The 21531-nt window shown below is 39.0% G+C and overlaps 1 protein-coding gene across 3 annotated transcripts in view; it reads left to right on the forward strand.

Annotated features, from left to right (window-relative positions):
• phf14 (PHD finger protein 14) overlaps nucleotides 1–21531 on the forward strand; it is a 102371-nt gene that overhangs the window by 18789 nt on the left and 62051 nt on the right. For all 3 annotated transcript variants that reach the window (XM_029513557.1, XM_029513558.1, XM_029513559.1), the window contains exons 5-11: nucleotides 6079–6238; nucleotides 7011–7122; nucleotides 8971–9108; nucleotides 9720–9866; nucleotides 12378–12648; nucleotides 15295–15401; nucleotides 17261–17356. In XM_029513557.1, coding sequence (XP_029369417.1) covers nucleotides 6079–6238; nucleotides 7011–7122; nucleotides 8971–9108; nucleotides 9720–9866; nucleotides 12378–12648; nucleotides 15295–15401; nucleotides 17261–17356 — 1031 coding nt within the window. The remainder of the gene's footprint in view (nucleotides 1–6078; nucleotides 6239–7010; nucleotides 7123–8970; nucleotides 9109–9719; nucleotides 9867–12377; nucleotides 12649–15294; nucleotides 15402–17260; nucleotides 17357–21531) is intronic.

The raw sequence follows: 21531 nt of genomic DNA on the forward strand, positions 1-21531 counted from the left end.
TTGTTGTCAGTAACATGGAGATAAGGTGAGCGTTGATCTTTGATTTTCATTTTTGGGGCCAAAAACAGTCACTTTTGTCTGATCTGCATTGAGCTGAAGATGATTCTGGCACGTCCACTCATTGATTTGATGAATACACTTACTCAGTGATAGAAAGGGACTGTAATCGTGTGATGACACCGAAATATAAAGTTGTGTCATCTGCATACATATAAGAAACATTATGGTGCTCCATAATCTGAACTAGAGGCAATATATAGATATTGGAAAGAAGTGGTCCAAGAATGGAACCTCGCGCCATTCCACACATAATCTTTTTTCTTTCAGACACATGCTCAGCAATTGACACATAGTCCCTATCTTGTAAATAGGATTTGAACTAGTGTAGTACAGTGCCAGTAAGTCCCACCCACTTTTCCAGTCTGTCAAGCAGTATGTCACGATCAACAGTATCAAAGGCAGCACTAAGATCTAATAATACCTAGAGACATAGAAGGGAGAATAAGTGGTTAGCAGAGTGAAGTGGCACAGGGGCAGTATAATATGGAGCTGAGTTGTAGCAGTGTCATTCTCATTCCTTCATAGGATAGCTAGATCTGTAAAGGTGTTGGAAGTTCAATAAAACAGCACTCAATAACTCGTAATGTCATGTGTAACAGTAATTTCAAAAGAGGGCAAACACCTGTAATATGCAGAAACATCTATGTAACATGAGGCAGTCTTTGCCCATTTTACCTCAGCAAACAAATGAAAAGAGAACCAAATCACAATGAAAACAATGTTCCTGGTCATATATGTAGTTCTTATTCAGTTTATCTAGGTTTTGTCATTTAAATTATTAGCCCTACACTTGTCCCCACTGTGCACATACAGGTGGAAAAGTTTTTACATCCCTGAGCTGTAACCCACTGCCTTCCAGAAACTGTTACACTTCATTAAGCAGCAATGACCAGGCAGTAGAGATGAAACGCTGTAAACTGTGGTATCAAGATTACAGTGACCAAAACGGTCAGTGCTATCAGTGTTATCACAGTGCTACTAAAATGTGCTGAAATGATCAAGAAGTAATGAAACAGAGCCTGAAGTCATTCCAACAAGGGAAGGATTTCAGTATTCAAAGAATAACAGTATCTCTGTGTCAAAGAGGAAAGAGACTAGCAGATGTACAGGCTTTATCTGCTCTAGGCCCACTGTGTGAAGGAATCATGTTATTATTATCATCATCCTCATCATTACTGTTTTAGTTGTCACCATTATTAGAGTGAGGATGAAGTTTCAAATGAGGAATTCAGGTAAGAGAAATCTAGACATGCAGAGCAAGAGATCCTACAATAGAGCAGAAACTATACTGTTACATGTCCAACATCTCAACAAATTCTGTACCATACACACAACTTTAAGCATACTAACAGACTCATCGTCTCATCCTCCAACTCTATCTGAGCATAAGGAAACACAGCAGCTACCCAAACAGTACCTTCAGCAGTTCGCTTAGTAGCTAGCTATATAAATAAATAAACAACAAAATGTGTGTATGTGTTTATTGTATTCTGCATATATTAATGATATATGCAGTATACATATACTGCATATATATAGTTACTAATTAGGTACATATTGTTAATGATTAATAACTAATTTAATTTCAGTAACTCTGTAGCACCAGATTGAAAGGCAAAAGATAGAAAATATTGGTTTCAAAAATATGTTTGCATAAAACAGGATATATATCCATTGACATAGAGGAGTCCTTTACTGACGTGCCTGTTGATTATCAGACGCATCAATCAATCCTATTGTTTCCATACCGTAACTTCTGATTTTGCTCATTAACCTTCACTTATTTTCCTTTGTATTTTCAAGTTGATTTTGTCAGTTTTCGCTTATCAGTGATAGACTGCAAAATATATAGCCCAGAGGAGGAAAAGGTTGGTCCCATCCCCTTAGTAGTTGCATTAACACTAGAAGCATTTGATGACTTGTCGAATAGGCTTCTGCTGAAAGCGGTTCCACAACAATTTTCAGCTGTTTTTTCAATTTTTCATGCTGACCATCCATTCATAACAGGTTTTGATTTAGTCTTGTTTTCTCTTTTTGAGTAATATGGTAATCTTTGGACTAGTCGATTTCTTTGGTCTTTAATGTCACATATAAAAATAATACAATAATAATACATTTTATTCGTATGTGCCTTTCACAGTAACCAAGGACGGATGGAAACAATGTAAAATAACCATAGTAATGATGATTATAATTAAAAATAATAAATAAGGTAATCTATGCAATACAAAAAGTAATCTATAATCGACAATGTACCCATCCTTACTGTTTTGTATCAAAGTAAAGCTGCAGTAAGTATTTTCCTTCAATAAAACTTGGGTTTTAAAGGTCTTGGTTTTCACAGTGGTATCTGAAGTTAAAATGAGGCAATCGAGTGATGAAGTATCGTCTGGAAATTCAGCTTCACATCCAAGGTCAGACGGTCCAGCCCAGATACCCAAAGATATTTTGCTTACGGTTATTAAGAACAACCCCCCCTCCCCCCCCCCCCACACACACAAAAAAAAAAAAAAAAACAGCTAATGATTACATATGATAAGATGGATGGAATAACTTGCTAAATAACAGACCAAACAGTCTGGTCAGTTAACACAATGTACGAATAACACTTAAAGGACTAGTTACTTCTGCTGTGATGTAAATATGAACAAACCGATGGGTGGCAAATGAAAAATACTAATAGTGCCTCATTAAGGCTTTTTCTTTTTTTTTTTTTTAATCCACAAGCCTCCATAACAACTTAGGTTTTTGAAGTATATTCCCTGTGTTTAATGTTCCCTCAATAGTGTTATGTCATCTTGTTTTAAGATCTGGTCGCTGAAGGTAGCATTTACTGACCAGTGAGCGCTTAATGGAAGCATCTGGTTCCTTTTTCGTACTTTATTCTATTATTTTATTTATTTGCAGCCTAAGTTGCAGCCTAAACAAGTAAAATAAAAAAATCTTGCATTAATCTAGACTCAATACCCAATAAAGACAATATAAAACCTGAAATTTTTGACATTTGTTCAAATTTATTGAACAAAACAATTTTCATACATTGGCACAGCTAGTCAGACTTGGGCAGGATTGGTATCTTATATATAAATCTTGGGGAGAAGACAAAGGTGTTGCATTGAGGGGTCTCAAGAACTCAGTGAGGTCTTTCCTGGCCAAACAAAGCAGTAGGAGGAAAAGGGAGAGGTGACCAACAACCTTATAGTCTCTCAGGTTGAGCTCCATAGATCTTGTGGGGACAGAATACACATTTAACCTGAATAGATAGATGATTAATAAGAAACTGCTGCAAACTTCAAAATGTGAGCCTTTTCTGTGTGTGTATGATGATGTGCTTATTCTCTCTTGTGAGAGATCCCTTTTCGTGTTATCCCACAGATACACACCACCTTCCATTACCTTTATTATTTATTTATACGGCATACTATTATGTTTGATGTATACATCCAAGAATGTAGCTCAGTGGTACAGCTCATGGTTTGCATACAGATGCCTGAGGTGTAAATCCCAGCCGCAAGGCAAACCAGTGGTAGGCTTGTGCTGGTGCCTCCCTGAGATGTGTGCATATGTGCATCCACATATGGTTGGTTAGTATTTGCTGAAGTCAAGCAAATGGTTCTTTATATGAAATTTCAATACAGTTAATAGTACTTCTCAAGGTACAGTCAACTCTACTTGGCCCCCTTTTTTTCTGCCAAACTTGTCATTTTTGAAAAGGATAAGCTTTCCGTTAGGGATTATGAAGTTATCCTGTAGTCATCATTTTTTGTCAGCTTAGCCCATATTAGCGAGCAACCCGTGGCTTAACGGTCTGAGCTTTGTATCTCAGTTCAAAAGGAACATCCAAGATTTGTGCCACGGTTCAGCCAGCCATAAGTCGGCTAAGCCAGCGTGGTGGTCATTCACAACCCCCAGTCCCACAATTCAAAGCACAGACAGTGAAGATGAAGCACCCAACTATTGCCAGAGGTGATCCAGTCATGCCCATTTTTAAGAAAATACAGTTTGAGTAGAAGTACATTGGACCTTGCTTCCTGCTCTTGCCTCATACTGTGGAAGAAAATTGAGGCAAATATAGGCAGTAGTTATCTCGACATCATATACAGTTATATTCTAAGCAGATCTTTTACTCTGAAGGTCAGGACAGAGTCCAGCTGTAAATTAATTTTTCAAGTGAAGAAGCTGGATTGGTTTATCCTTCAAGCAAGTACATTTTATGGAGAAAGAGGAAAATTGTAAATACTGAACAAAGGTTGACATGCAAAAAAATGATTTATCCTGGTTGGCTGGTTCCTCAGTCAGAAAAAGGAATGTGCCCAACAAACAATGCAGAGCTGAATAAACAACTCCATCTGGCCTGATGTTTGCTTTTGATTGGCTGCCCTGCTCCCCAGTGTTGCACACATGATGGTCAAGCAGAACACTAGGCTTCTGATTTGTGTGTCTTTGCCATTGCTCAAAAAGCCTGAGGGCTGGGCAATTGAATTAGAAGTCAGACTGTTATTTCCCCAACGAAGGTACAGTACAGTACATTACATTAAATTCATAATGAAGAGCATGTTTGCCTGATGTAATAGCTGCCATAGAAACAACATCAGTCTAGTAATTATTTAGGCAACCTCAGAAAATTAAGAGGATATTAAAATGCTTTTGCATAGCTTCTTCCTTCTCTCAGGCTACATTTTTATTAAATGGTTGTTTTGTGGTACTGCAGACAGCTTTGGACTAGAGAGCCCTTGGTTGTGTTTTGTATGTAGTGACAGAGTGACTATGGTTACATGTCACATAGCGGAAAAAATAAACAATATCGACACAGTCTTTAAAGTACAGATTTAAGTCAGTTGAGTCTCTGTTGTAAAGTAATACCACAAATGTAATACTTATAGTCTTGCCTTACACTATAGTAGCTAGGCAAGAAAAGCTCTTAAATCAGCAAACACAACAATTCTGTCGGCCACAAATCAAGGACTGTCTAGTAGAGGAGGGTTTTACTTTCTCATTCATGCCTATTTGGACCATGAGTGGTTTAACTCCAAAGCTTCAGCTGAAGCAAGCTGTAGGCTAATATGGGGACAGCAAGAAATGATTGGCTGTTTGTTTTTTCCTCTATACAACTCTTGATTGGTTGAGATTACTTAGAATAAAACATTAAGTAGGTTAAGGAATGATGGCCTTTTTCATATTTAAAGCAATCATAACATACAGCTACAGTTAACCTCCTGCTTTTAGCATTAACAAGCCAACCATAAATCTAAAAATGTAGCTCTGAATGTACCACTAATGTAATAAGACTTCAAACTTAGCGACAGGCTAAGGCTGTTCTATATGCTATCTTTTTATACCCACTGCCTATTGCACTCAAGGCTATAGTGTATCATTCTTTGATTGAAATTAGCGTGGCAGCATAGCAGTTAGCACTGTCTTTCTGTGTGGACTTTGCATGTTCTCCCTGTACCTTTGTGGGTTTCCTCCCATCAACCAAAGACATGCATGATTCGGTTAATTGGTGGCTCTAAATTGTTCATAGGTCTGAGTGTGAGTGTGAGTGGTTGCTTGTCTCTGTCTCTTTGTGTTGGCTCTGCGATGAACTGATGGCCTGTCCAAGGTGTACCCCGCCCTTGCCCAGTGTGAGCTGGGATGGGCTCCATCACCCCATGACCCTGGAAATGCATAAAGTGTTTGAAGATGAATCAATGAACAACTGAAATTAGCAAATTCTAGATAAGATTTTTAAGTTTTTTTTTTTCAACATGCAAGCCATTAATTAAGGGATTTCATACCCCATTAATTTTTTCCACTCTCAGATGTCTTTCTCAAATCTGCCTCTCTGTCCATTGAAACTATCAGCTCATTCAAGTTCAAAGATGCTCATCTGCCCTTTGGAGGGTAGTGATTCATTGTGATGTTCACATTAATGTTCTAAATCAGAAGCAACAACATGGAATATGCAATGACTGATGTTATCTTGAACGAAGAATGGAACTGACATTTTCATGCTGGCAATACTTTTCTCTGTTGCAGGTTGTTATGGTGTGGATGGTGAAAGTGACTCAATCATGAGCTCAGCCTCAGAGAATTCAACAGAGCCTTGGTTTTGTGATGCCTGTAAGAATGGAGTGACACCCAGTTGTGAGCTTTGTCCCAACCAGGATGGCATCTTCAAAGAGACAGATGCCGGGAGGTGGGATACAGTTGCATCCTAACCTAGTTGTCAGTTGGTATTTATGAGGGCAGCAAGCGGAACAACTGAAACAAATATCACCTAATGACCCCAGCTGCTTGATATGCGGCAGGCGACCAAAGGCTATCTAAATTGTGCATATATTCAGTGCTGAGGAGAAAAGTAAGTTGGAGAGAGAGAGAGAAATAGCAGAGGATTGAGAAAGGGGGATGGAGGGAAGCAAAGAGATAGTGGAAGAAAAGGAGGGAGAGAAAAGAGTGTGTTATGTGAAGCATGGAGACTTCAGCCACGTTATCGCTGATAGTGCTCCTCAGCAAGGCTGCACCCAAATTTACTACTTCACTAGAGCATGAAAAACACAGCAAATTAAACTGTGAAGCGGTTGCTTGCCAGAGATGGATATCTTTATATTGGACTTCGGATTCTCTTCCCTAAAGTCTGCATTTGAAATTGTGTCACAGCAAACTGTAGTCAAGAGTCTCAGGCTACATAAATCTATGAATCCATTTCTTTTTGAAGTTTCTGGGCAAGTCACTGCAGCCAATTTCATGATATTAAGTTTCTTTTGTTTGTAGTAATTCACTACTCTGAAAGCAGAAGGAACCACTGCAATAGATTTCAATCAATTAATTTTTTTTGGATATCAGGCTTAAGAGGTTAATGCATTTTAATTGTCACCTTTGTCATCTTTTCATCTCAAAATATTTTCCGGTCATGATTTTCATACCGGTTTATCAGCCAATTTAAGATTTTTTTTCACCTTCTTTTTCAGATGGGTACATGTTGTTTGTGCGCTCTACGTTCCTGGAGTAGCATTTGGAGACATTGATAAACTACGACCAGTGACACTTACAGAAATGAATTACTCAAAATATGGGGCAAAGGCAAGTACTCTTTTTTGATACTGATGCAGGCCAGTGATACATTGTATTACTAAAGGTTAACTGACATGTTTAACATTCTGCAGAGACCAACTTTCTATGATTTTTATTTTGTAATTTATCTATGTTGTCACTGCATCGTGACAACATAGAACAGTGTTTCCTCTCAGATTTTTTTTTTTTTTTTCAGCAATGGGGACAGGCTGTCTGGCGGGCTGTGGCAGCATAAACAAATGACACTTGACTTCAGATTTAACTTTTACAACCTATTTATTGGCTGGCCAGTTGAAAATGGCTTTTTCTCTTATAACCACTACAATCTATACATCTAAGCCATGTACAATGTTAGATAAAGGCTGAATGTAAAAAGAAAAATGAATAAATAAATAAAACAATTAATTTAAATAAATAGAAATAATAAATAATAATCTCTTTAACAGCTAGATGGCTGTAGAATCAGTGGCAAAGTTTGCACCCAGGCTCAGAACACTGACTTTTTCTTGGCTTATTATAGAAGAGCTCTAAATCAAATTAAATCAAAATCAAATCAGATTTATTTATATAGTGCCAAATCATAACAAAGTTACATCAAGGCACTTTACATATAGAGCAGGTCTAGACCAAACTCTTTATAAAATTATTTAAAGAGACCCAACAGATCCCCAATGAGTAAGCACTTGGTGACAGTGGCAAGGGAAAACGGAGGGAGCAAAGTTGGGGAGAGTAGGTAGAGAATGAAACTCTAAGTCTCTCTTGCAGGGAAATTCTCCCAGAGGTGACACATTGATGCTTAGCAGCTTCCATGCTGCAAGGTGATCCCCAATTCATCTGAAAATGCAGCCAGCAGTTAATACATCATGGCATGCATATATTAGCTTAATGCTATCAGTTAATTTACCCACGTTACCATCACTGAGTTGGCACCGGGTCCAATTAACTGAAGCTGCAAGTATGTTATGTAACGTTAACTGGCCATCAATACTATGTCTATTTAATTTGTAAAATCTATGATGAGTTATCTTAAGCTAATAAATCTGTATTTTCTCCGGTAAGTTGCTGCCCTATTTTCCAGGACAACACTCCTCTGACTCTCTGACCGGGTGGTCATGCTTTCCCAAGTAATTAACGTCATATTAACTCATCACCAGGCTGTGCTGTGAAGGTGGAGAAATGTGGCGGCCTGCCACTCCTGAATGAATGTAGAGGAAATGCTGTGGAAATGCTGTAGAAATACTTCGTAGTTGTTTCCTTGGTTGGTGTTTCAAGGTGTATTAAATGGGTCAAGAAAACAACCCCCACACCATCATCACCACATGACAATCGGCAGTCTGGAGTATTGACTCAGGCAACTTGTGTCCATGGACTCGCGCCATTCTGAGTAAAAACCCTAAGCTAACCCTGTTATGAAGGAAAAGAGGGAGATCTGCGCCTTCAAAAACTTAGACCAACAGAAATCAAATTACAGTCACAGAGTCACATTGTTTTTCATTCTAGTGCTTCTCTGTCAACATCAACTGAAGCCCTTGGCCTAGATAGTGTTGATTTTATCTGGCAACATGATTGGCGGATTCGATCATTAAACAGCCAAGTGGGTGTACAGGTGTTCCTAATAAAGTCCTCAGTTGATACATATTGATCATGACAACTTTGCCTTTAGTTATGGAGTTATTCTCCACCATAAACTTGTTTTCACATCCACAATTTTATTACTACAGCTTTGTCTTTCAGTGTCAGACTCGTAAGGCAAAATGGATTGAGTTGGACTAGTTATGACTTCACCATTGTGACCTTTATATTACAAAGTAACTGTGTTGCAGCAACAAATTGAAGTCTGTCTTGTTTTGTATGTAGGAGTGCAGTTTCTGTGAAGACACTCGTTTTGCCAGGACTGGTGTGTGCATCAGCTGTGATGCAGGAATGTGCCGGTCCTACTTCCATGTTACCTGTGCACAGAGGGAGGGACTTCTGTCTGAGGCCGCTGCAGAGGAGGTAAGAGTAGAAGCCTCGACATTCAAAATAAAATAGCATGGAAAAAAAAGAAGCCATTGACAATTGACATAGAGTTGACAATTTTGTTGTTTGTGCCACATTTCTTCTATAGTTTCTTAAAATTAGATTTTCAAGCTGAACTACCATTAAATATTGTTTGTTGGGCTTTAGAGCAAAAGTTCTGTTGCACCCAGTCAAAATCCATCCCATAGCAAGGCTAATACCTCACTGCAGCAGCCTGGGTTCAAATCCAGGCCAGACCCCTTGCTGTGTACTCCCACCCTCTCAGTACTAATCTGTTGTGGTATTATTTTATTCATATTAGATACACCCAGGGCAGAGGGAACAGAACAATTTTATTTAATCACATAGAAGGTGGGTTTGTATTATTGAAAAAGTCATTGGCTTTTTGGAGATCTGTAATAGCTGCAAAAAACATAATTGTATCAGCCAGTCAAACTGTTGATAACTTCCCGTGGTAATTAAACAGCTGGAAAAACTTAATTTGCTTTTTGTGTTGCTCCCCATCACAGATAGATGAAACTGAGATAATATGTCTGTTTTCAGGAATTATTAAAACTGGTATATTCATGTAATTTTTGCTCTTTTAGGATATTGCAGATCCATTTTTTGCATACTGCAAACAGCATGCAGACCGCTTTGATCGGAAATGGAAAAGGAAGAACTATCTCGCCTTACAGTCTTACTGTAAGGTCTCTCTACAGGAACGAGAGAAACAGCTTACTCCCGAGGCTCAGGTAAGGTTCATTCTTTAATAGCAGTTGCAACAGCCAAACAACTTCCCAAATATACATGTGTGTTTGTTACTAAGTCCAGATGTCCAAGGTTTAGGTAGGTTACTACTGTTTTTTTCTTGAGTGGAGTAAGGCGCCCTAATCACTACCCCTAGCCCTCACCCACTACCCCTTTACCCTCGAAAGGAAGCCACAAGGGATAAGGCTTTATACTCTTCCGTAGGAATTGGGACACCACTGGTAGTTTACGTTCGGGCACGCAAGCTACTGCATAATCCCAGCAGCAACATGGAGGCTACAGTTGCGATTTTTTTTTTTTTTTAAGCATTCATCATGCTTCAGTTGACAAATAAACCAAGAGCTACACAGAGAGAAATACACCATCGACGTCTGTTGTCTCTTATGAATTTTTTGTGATTTTTCTTCTCCGACTTCTCCACATCCTCTCACTCTCTATGGGTTGCCATTGTTGTTTGATTCAGTATGCAAATTATGATGTGAAGCATTCTGGGAACTTTTCATAAGCCCTTCTTCAGGAAGTCAGTATTGGAAAACACTTGCTCTGAAGTGCTTGATTTATAGCCCCTACCCATTGTTACGCCCACTACCCCTACATGAAAAAAGGAATTGAGAAACCACTACCCTCACGGGAACGTGCAAAATTTAGGGGTGGGGCTAAAAAGTAGGGGTAGGTGGTGTATTGGGACTGGACCTAAGTCTAGGTTTGGGTTTGCAATTAGGGCTGGATTTGGATGTTATTAGGAATTTGTCAGTATGAATCCCAGTTACATTGATAAAAAAATGAGTTTACTTGACTGAGTGGGCCAGTTTTGGTACGGATTGAGTGTATAATGTGTTCTTGGCCAGCTATTCAACAATGTTTTGGCCATGTAGGATTGTTTATTCTCAAACTTCAGGGTGGCTTCCGCTATATTCATGTAAGCATGGACAGACGACCAACTCTACTGTAAAAAGTGTAGGGGTCTCCAACTCCAGTCCTGCAGAGCTACTGCCCTGCATATTTTAGATGTAGATGTTACCCTGCTCCAGCACACCTGATTCAAATGATAAGCTAGTCATTAAGCTCTGCTGAGGTCTGATAAGGAGCCACTCATTTGAATCAGGTATGAGTTGGAGACCCGTGACATAGGCGTATAGTACATGGATGATGATATATCTATTTGGAATCTCCTAAAACCCAAGTTGCATGTTTCTGGATGCATTCTTAAAGCCTTCATGCTTGAATGTCAACATGTCCATGTTTTCACTGGTTAGATTGGTTGGTCTAGAAGTGAAATAGCCATGTCCACCTAAATATAATGTATTAATATCTACCAGCATGATATGCGATCATAATTAATAATTGGCTAAATTATGGTGAATCCCTTCCTATGAGATGGTTAGAAGTCTAATTGTCTGATCATTTCTCAGTAATTTTTATTCCTCATAATTAATTTTAATTATTCTTCAAGTCTTTTTTTTTTTTTCAATTCTCATTCTTATATTCATGCATTTTTCAAAGCGTTTCAAGCTACAATATTGTATTCTTTACTTTATTTAAAATTAAAAAGCAACGAATAAAATGTGGTGCAAATAAAGCAGCACATCTTATCCGTTTCTCTCGTCATCAGCTGTGTTGGAGGGTATGCACATAAAATGGAGGTCTGTAATGATTCATGTGGATTTCATGCCAAACCAGTGATGCAATTGTTTCAGTCAAAGAAACTAATACCACTTGGTTGTTGCATCATTCTAGCTTGAAGACTGTTGTTTGCCCTGTCAAATTAGACAGGGGGGATGGGCACTTCTGAACTGATGCAAATAGACCGCCACACTGACAAAGGCTGCAGCTGGAAAGTTGACCAGTTTTCCTTTTAGAGGTGTTTATGGGGGCTGGTGAAAAAAAATATCAAAAATTCCCCAGCTTCCCTATTATTGACTTAATTCAGTGACCTGCTTAAAAACTGCTCCTGTAGACACAGAATTAGTGAAGAAGTCTGTTTGATACTTTATGGAATGTTCTGGAAGCCAGCGAATCATTTATTATATGTTACAATGCTGACAAAAAGGTGGAGGATCAACCTCCCTGATGCCCCCAGTGTTGGTGTAGAAAAGGCCAAAAAGAGGGTGGGAGCCAAGTGATTGCTGGTCAACAGCTTTAATCTGAACTGGCTGGCTTTATGTGTTGACATGAAATGGGAGTCACAGTACACCCACATCACTCACTCACCACAGGTGTTCGTATTTACTATTTACTGTCAGACTGAGGCACTGATGTGTGCCAAATGTTCAAGTTACACAAATTATGGATTAGGAACATGAGCAAGTGTGAGTTAGCATTTTGAATTCTCTCCAGAAAAAGTTAACTAATAATAATAATAATAATAATAACCAAGTTTGTTGTGCAACCCATAGTTAAAGAAACACTGTTTTAGAGCCAAAGTTTCTTCCCAGATGTGTGGAATCCATATGGCAACTAACTGATGGTTTAAAATGTGTATCTGCCACTTATAGGCCCGAATCATGACCCGCCTGCAGCAGTACAGGGCAAAAGCAGAGTTGTCCAGGAACACCCGGCCTCAGGCATGGGTTCCCCGGGAAAAGCTGCCAAGGCCTCTGACTTCAAGTGCCTCAGCCATCCGGAAGCTGATGAGAAAAGCGGAGCTGATGGGCATTAGCACTGACATTTTCCCCGTAGATACATCTGATGCCAATGCCACCATGGATGGACGCAGGAAACACAAACAGCCGGCCCTCACAGCAGACTTCGTCAATTACTACCTGGGTGAGGAAACTATTCTTGCAGTGTAAATTTCTGCAATTGTGTTCTCTAAAATTAAAAGAAAAACTCACTCTTCCAACCTTTACTTGCAGTAAGTGAATTGGTGTGTGTCGGAAAAATAAGCAAAAGTACGTTAAGAGCAGAAACCTACAAAGCATTTATAAAGCAAAAAATTGGCATTTGTATTTAGAATGAATTTGGTTGCAAAATGACAATAAGAGGTCTGTTTGAAAAATAAATATTGTTGTGGCAGAAAGAGGTGAAAAGAGGAAATCAGGTTGTCCGGACACAGGTGTCAGATGGGGAATCTCTTTATTCACATCAGCCCTACGAACAACGTAGTCAGAGACAGAACCCACCAGAAAAACATGTGACATGCTTCTTATACCTAAGACAGGTTACATGTGGATAGCTTTCACCCTTATATTGAACTTCAACCATAGTGACTGTGCAGCTCTGTGCGCGTATGTGTGGTGTAGTTCTCTGTCCTGGCACCCAGATGTCTTCTACTTATTGTTTTGACTTGTTAGGCGTCAGATCAGGTCCTGATGAACTGACTCTCATTTTGACGTATGAACAGAGACAAGGCCTCTGAACCCTGTATTTCTCCCACATTCAGTGCATTCAGAATGTATTCAATTTCTTATTTTTGTTTTGCGCCTTATTTTGCTGTCTTTATGTTAAAAAAAAAAAGGTACCATATCAAGACAGAATATATATTAAAAAAAAGGGGGAATAACCCTCACATTGACAAGCAGAGGGGCATTTTCTCAGAAAATTTAGTTCAGGTACTTACTATTTTTCTAGATCCACTTTAGATAATCCGACTGGATCTAGAACTAAGCTGAAAAACCAGATGCAATAGTTTTTTCTTTCGTCCAGATTAAATGAACTAAACTACAGGTCATGAACACACCTAATGAAATAATTTTATTGGAGTTCAGTACTAATCAGTGTAGTGCTGTTTTTTACAGCCCGAAAGCAAGCAAATGACTACATGGTTTCATATCCACGTAAGACCCTGTTACAGGACTCCACTGGAACAGCTCTCTTTAAAGGGTTCGATCTCTAGCTCCAGAAGGCTCTGACCTGGGTAGAATTTTTATAGATTGTTTAACAGGTAACTCACCTAGCTACTCACTGTCTTCATCCAGATGTCTACCCTGCTGCCTCCAGTAGCAAGCCCACAGTAGAGTAACTGGGTTGACTCTGAACTACAGCTCAGCAGGGATTCAGTAGCAGTGCAAAAAAAAAGCAATGAATTAATTAATCAATTAATCTCTTCATTAATTGTTTTTTATTTATTTTTTACCTCTCAGCATTTCACTATGGGGGGTCCACAGCAAGTCAACTCCATGACTTGCATGAATGAATGACCACAGTTTTTTTTTTTTTTTTTTACCCCAGATACCCCTCCTGTTGCAACCCTCCACACTTTTTTGCACAAGCCTATCAGAAATTTGCAATGTGGCATATTGGTTAACCCTGGACCCGGTTCTGTACAGAGTTTGCATGTTCTCCCCACACAGAAGTTGTTTGTTCTGTATGGAGTTTACATGCTCTCCACTTGTTTGCTTGGGTTTCCTCCCACCCCAAAGACATACATGTCTTGCAGTTCCTCTTCGTCCAGCGATGCCCTCATGAGCACCCTCGCTGTCTCTTGAAGTCTCCCTTTTTATATCATAGTTCACACTCCTCCACACCAACTTCTCTATGGTTTACCAGTTACACTTCTGATAGTTTTCTGATAGTCTGATTATTTGTTCATTATATCCTACTGTCATCCTTCTGGTCAATATTATTTCAGATACTTTTCCATTAGCTCATGTCTTTCCGCCAAATTCCCCTCGCTGCCCTCTGCTCATGTGGTGGCACTTTTGTTTTCCATAGTGCACAAACACTGCAACATCACTTTCTGCACAGTTAATCACTTTAACACTCTTAACGTTACATGGTTAGACTTGTGCTTTACACAACATTTTCATGATTTTACATTTATTAAAATATTTCAATACATTGGTCATGATTGCTCTTGGTTAAGCATGTCCAGTCCCTGCAGGAGGCAAAGTTCTTGGGTCCCAATCTGACTTGACAATGTCTAACAAGAATAATTCCATTTTGATTAGTAAAGCACAAACAAACCTTCACATGTAAAGGGTTAACCCTTCTTTTGACAGCCCTTCCTTTCATCTTACTCCATTCTTTTCCAGAGCCGAGCTAAAAGCACAATGATTGCATCTGAGTTTGTTAAGCAACTGTGTTCAGCTCCATGCAATTGCATTTAATATATGCATTTAAAGTGTCAATGAAAATTTGTCCGTAATTCTTATGTCCTAAGTGCTGAATGATGCCTGGTATATGGTTGTAATTTTATTGAAGTAAAAGCCCATATCTCCACACTCTGTGGTTGGACTTGGTGGTTAAGGTTTGGGAATGCTTGTAAGTATTTTTCCCACCAGATGCGGAGGAGACACTGTGAAAGTAACCTTGAGCAGCCTGCATCTAGCCTGCATTTAGCCTGCATCAGCAGCCATATCTGCCATCAGAATGCTCTGTTGTGTCCTTTTTTTCTTTAAATAGATTGGGATCATATCATTGATTTTTTTTTCTTTTCTTTTTCCCCCCTTTCTCCCTCCCATGGGTATTCAGAGCGAAACATGCGAATGATCCAGATTCAGGACAACATCTCTGAACAGAAGAGCTTAAAAGACAAGCTGGAGAGTGAGCAAGAAAAACTGCATGTAGAATACAACAAGGTGAGCAGCACAATGCCAATCCACAGGAATCTGACACACTTCATGAATCAGTCCACATCCTGAGAAACCCCAGTCAAGTGCTGTCACACATTTTAAATAAGATCTTGCTAATCCTGAGCAGTATTTGAACCAAACTTAATGTTGTTATGATAATAAGTAAGATTGTAGGCAGCCATTCAAGCACACACAATAAATATGCAACAGCATGAACAAAGAATTATCACCTCAGAAGAAAACACCTGCTCTAGGTGTGCCACAAACTAAAGTACTGGACACAAGCATGTCAGGAAAAGTCAGAATGATCAGTGTGTACCTGTGTCTGTGCTTTTATGTGTACAACATGGAACATCATGGAAAAAATCATAATTTGTCATTGACTGCAAAAAGCAGCACATTTATTGAGCATTAAAAAAAGATCTTGTATCAGACTTCCTTTATAAATAAAATGTAATTGAAAAAAATAACTAATTATAAATTTATTTCGTAAAATAATACAGAAAAAATTATACATACAGTAAAAAAACAGTATAACCATATAAACAGTATATGAACAGTACAAAAAAAGAAATTCAAGTCAGCTGCAGTTAAATTTTATCTATTAGTAATTTTTTACAAGATAATATGTTCCTAATGAACTAGCAACCATACTGTAAATATGTTTTGTTTGTTTTTTTTTCTTGTTTTTTTTTCTCTGAGTGTTTCACACATACACAGACTTTTGAGTTTAACCTGGAGGTGTAAAGAGAAATTTGATGCAGAGTATGCAGCAAAATTATAATTTTATCATATTTATCTTATTCTCATAATTATTGGAAGCCAAAAATGTGATTGAAATTAAAATTAAATTAATCAGCCAGCCTTGACAGTGTGACAAATTAATTCAGAATCAAGCCAGTCACTTTCTCATCTCTCCTCAAATATGGCCCTTGTGTAGTGGCTGCACTTCACTTTATCAACATGAGTAAGGGAACACCATGGCAGAATCTCAAGAGTTAATGTTGCGTTCAGTCTTCTGCCAATAGTGTTAAAAGTTATTAATTGAGTGTGTGTTGCTAATTGTACTGCTTGAGTTTTGGCCCTGGAGACAATGTCATCACAGTGAAAATGTCTCACCCTGACTGATGTATAGTCATCGAGGCCAATGCAAGGTACTGACACATGGCAGGAGCATGTGTTAGCACTCAGCAGACTGCAAATTTGTCTCACATATAAATGTACGTGTTATAACATTACAAGCCTTGTTTTATTGCCAATTATGTTTATATTCAAACTCTGACCGTTTCTGTCTTTACATCTCCTAATCTTTGACCTTGAGCTAATTATGTCAAAAGTCTAACCTAACTTTGACTGCTGTCATCTAAGAATTGAATTCTCATCATTCCGAAAAATTGTTAATTTACATACTCAAGATAATTTTTCCAACAAGACAAACTCCGCAAAATTTCAAAACTCTCCTCCAAAAAATGCTTTTACATTGTTTTAACATGAAGAAATGGGAGACAGCATGCTAATTAAGAGGCTTTTTAGAGCTTTAGGGATGTTTGTAGCAGCATGTTGACCTTTGAACAGAGCCAGCTGATTGACCTACATCCAGTCTTGATGTTAAGCAAGTCTACGAGAGCTCCAGGTCAGACTGTATAACACACATGCTTGAGAATGGTATATATTTTAAAATAATCAATACAATTTTTAATTTGTGAGAAGAACTGTAACTTTTTGTCTTTCTCTCTGGATTTAAAAGACATCCTATTGTGAGGTAAGATAAATTCCACTTCAGAATATCTAACTGGCTGTGTGTTATAAAAAAGGTTTTAATCTGTCTTGCATGTCATGACAGTGTCTCTTCTCTTTGATTGCAGCTTTGTGAGTCTCTGGAGGAGCTGTTGAATGTGAATGGGGAGCTGCGGAGTGAAGGCCAGGCCATGTGGAATTTGCTGGGGGGCATCCTGGGCCAGGTACCACCATAGCTTCTTCACAAACTCTCCCTCTACTGTCATATCCAACCACTTCATGCACAAATTAGCTGCTGTCAAAGCTTTTTTTTTTTTTTTTTTTGCTAAATGTTTTAGCAGTGTGTGTCGTGTGATGATGTTACGTCCCAGAGGCTAGGGGACCTAGATGTAACATAGGGTAAGCTCCCCACCTCTGTCAAAGTCTCAATGAACAAAGCCAGCATGACAAAGCTCAAGTCTCAAAGGCAGCTTTTATTATCCTCTGGTGTGAGCGTGATCAAAAACAACAAACCAAAAATGACTTTGGGCCCTGGACTTAGCCAAATCACTGTCCACACAGGACACCTCCCCCAGTAAAAACAAACATTTCCCCCTGAAGAAAATGTTTGGCCAGCTAAACAATAAACAATACTATAACCAAGAGCTACACAAGAAACGTGACTATGACCTCGATAAGGCATCAGCCATGACATTCCTATAACATAACATATGTCAATATTGAAGTGTTGAAGCCACCACATCAGAGAAGTTATAGCAAAATGCACGATAATAGCCAACCATCCCTGAAAAACAACGCTCATGACACGTGTGGGGGGCTGGGAGGGCTTTTCCGAACTAACATTTGGCCAGGTTATGTGTGAGAGAAGTTGCTTTCAAATGGTTAAAGATCTCACGAAGAGGCTGCACATGTTCAGGCAAGACTTCACAATGAGCAGTATCACTTAAAACTGTTCTCATCAACTACTTAAAGTGGTCAGGGCGTTTCTGAGACCGAATGATCGGGGCTAACAAAGGCACTGATTTTGGAGGTAAACTGTGTCAATGGGACTTGCCAGTAACCTTTGAGGAGATCAAGCTTGGTTACAAACTTTGCTGACCTCACACGATCTGCACAGTCATCCATCCTCGGAAGCCAGAACAAATCTGGTTGTGATTGCATGCTAATCAGTGCAGAAATGCAAGGTCTGGTCTAATCGAGGACCTAGGAGAGATGAAGAGCTCCACTGATTATACCTTGGACCAGCAAAACCGTGATCAAGGAGGTATTGGGCCTCCTGTTGCATATTAATACATTTGTTGGGAGCAAAACAATACGCATGTTGCTCAGTGGGGTTGTGGTCATCCACATCAATCCATGCATCCATCCATCTTCATCCACTTTACTGGGGTTGGGTGGCGGGTCCCACATTAATATCTTGCTTAAATACAGTCATTTGAGATAGGATGTCACTGATGAGCTCCGGATTGTCTTTAATGAGCTTTGCAACATCAGATTTAGGGGATCAGACACATGCACAAGGTAATCATCAAAATCATATATGATTTCCAAGCTTTTTAGACAAGCACCCAAAAAGGAGCTGCACCTGTCCTTCAGCTCATCATTGCTGGGAAGACAGTCATAGGACCAAAGAAACGACGACTGTGGCGAAATTGCTGCACAGCATGTTTCCACACAACTTTTCTTTTAACGATCTGGAACCGGATCTGGATCGAATTGTTTCACTAAGCTTATGGTTCACCATGTATGGACTAGAAAACCTGGGTTGTAGAGCAGCGCCAGCAACACATAGCATAGGACAAGGAGATAGTCACTGGGTTTAAAAGACCACACCACATACTTAATTTTTGTTTGGGCTGCTTAGAGCGTTTTGCGACCCACTCCCATGCATGTTGGAGCCTCTCTTTCAATTAACTGACATAATCAAGGATGTTTGCCTTCAAACTGGGCCTATCAGAGAGCCAGTTTTCACGTAACAAGTGCAACGGACCACGAACGGTGTGTCTGAAAATTGAGATCAACTGAATAGTACCCCAGGGATCTTGTAGTTAGTTAACAATGAAAGAGCGGAAGAGAAGAAATGAAAAAAAAAAATAGTATGTGGTTGTAAGTTTTACTGATCCCTAAATTGGATGTTTTACTCATGTGCCAAAGTTAAAACTTGGGAATGAAAAAACTGAAGCACCACAACTTGGATTACCAACTTGTGCTGAAAACCAGTAGCAGGAGGCCCACAACATAGGAAGACACCATCATTGACCAGTCTTTTCCCACATTGGGGATTCTACTTGACTGAGACTGAGAGCAGCTTTAATCAGCTGCTCTCAGTCAACAGAAAAGTTTGAACTGCTGTCATAGAGCCATTTTACCTGTGATGTTTTATTGAAATAGAAAAATATAATAATAGAAAATATTATAAATAAAACTAATACCCTCACTTAATATAGGAAAACAAACCTAAATCTAAAAATACTGAATATTGAAAACAAATATTGTTTGTTTGTTCTATTTTTATTTTTTTATCTTTCAAAGTAGCACTAGACAGGTTTCCCCTTGAGTTTATAAGCGTTATTAATGTTGGCCATTTTAAGTGGAAACCCTCAGCCATATTAATAAGCAGCAGCTTTTATTATGTACTAATCTAGTGGCCATACATTTTAAATCCTCTCATGTCTCTATAGTTAGACAGACAATAGGGACGGGAATTAATAGAAAGAAAGAAAAGTAAAAACCCCATAAATCAGTCCCAGCCAAGAACAAGGGAGTAGAGAGGGAAATAGGAATCATTCAGATTTTGGTGAAACAGCCCCTCAAGGAGAGTAAAACCTTGGTGCTCTACAGTACTACCAACCCCTAGCATCTGGGTATTTATAGTTTCAAAACCCACATATATATATATATATATATATATATATATATATATATATATAAAGAAGGCAATATAAAAAAAAAAAAAAAAAAAAACAAACCGCATATAACCGCTTATTTAGAATCTTTTAGACAGCGGCTGACAGACTCACTTGTTTATCGGAGAGGAGAGCTGATCACTTCTGATGTACAATGTTACCTGGAGTGACGAGATATTTGCAAGCCAGTAGTGTCAGCTTTTCACGGGCTGCTGCATGAGCTGACCGCTAGTGATGGAGCTATCGATTCCATCATAATGATTTATCAATACTCACACGCAACTCATTTGAGTTTTGATTACTCTAATAAATTATTGATACTTATTAATAGATGCGTTAAAAAGTGCAAGTGTCACAACTGAATCTTTTGTTGTAACTTACTCCTGGCTGCAATCTTGGACAGCAAATTACGGCAACTTCACTTGGAGAAATTTCATTAGCGCACTGCCCAGTATGCATTGTCGGAGACATTTTTGGGATTTTGAGCGTACTAATCTGTGCCTTAGTAGGAGGCTAGGGAATAAAGCTCTGTCAGACCTTGTATAAAGAATTATTTAGGACTGAAGTGACTTCTCAACCTCTTAACTTCTCCAAAGTACAATTGTTGAGAGCATGAGCCATATAGATAAGATGGTCTAAAGATGTTAGGATGGCAGTGAGGCTGCAAAATGGACAGGGATGAGGAAACTGGTGAATCTGAAATAATCAACATAAATCCCCTTATTATGAAGACACATGGTTTAAGTAGCAACATAAGTCACAGCAACTAATGCTTTTGTGCCACCTATCTGCCATATTTTCATCTTCTATTTGTCATCCTGCCTATGCATTTGCAGAAATTACTGACGTTCCTAACTAAGACGTTCGTTCTTCTTTTGGTTCACATTCTGTTTTTGCACATGCTGCTCATACAAGCTGATCCCTCCTGGTGTCTTTCCCCAAAATAGCAGATGACATTTTCTAGCAGCTTCAAAAAAATGCGTTGAGGTTCATCTAGTTACCAGGGGATTGATATCAAAAGACATTTGTCCTGCCATACAGTCCACTTAAGTATCGATCGACAAAGAAATTGTTATGAAATGGACCCAAAGGAAGATATACTGGAGTTCAGCCACTTGAATGTAAACTGAATGCACCCTGAGGGCAGTTTCAGCAGCGAAGAGGCCAAGGCCATCACTAACTCAGTCAGGGGTAGTTTTTTTGGTGTAATGTCAAATCTGATTTATTTGTGTAGCACCAAATCATAACAAAGTTACATCAAGGCACTTAACTTATAGAGCAGGTCTACACCAAACTTTTTATAAAATTATTTAAAGAGACCCAACAGATCCCCCGATGAGCAAGCACTTGGTGACAGTGGCAAGGAAAAACTTACTTTAAGAGGCAGAAACCTTGAGCAGAACCAGGCTGTGAGGGGGGCGGCCATCTGCCTCGATAGGTTGGGTTGAGAGAGAGAGAGAGAGAGAGAGACGAGGGGGAGCAAGGTTGGGTAG

This window comes from Echeneis naucrates, chromosome 11, assembly GCF_900963305.1.
Source record: "Echeneis naucrates chromosome 11, fEcheNa1.1, whole genome shotgun sequence".
NCBI lineage: Eukaryota > Metazoa > Chordata > Actinopteri > Carangiformes > Echeneidae > Echeneis > Echeneis naucrates.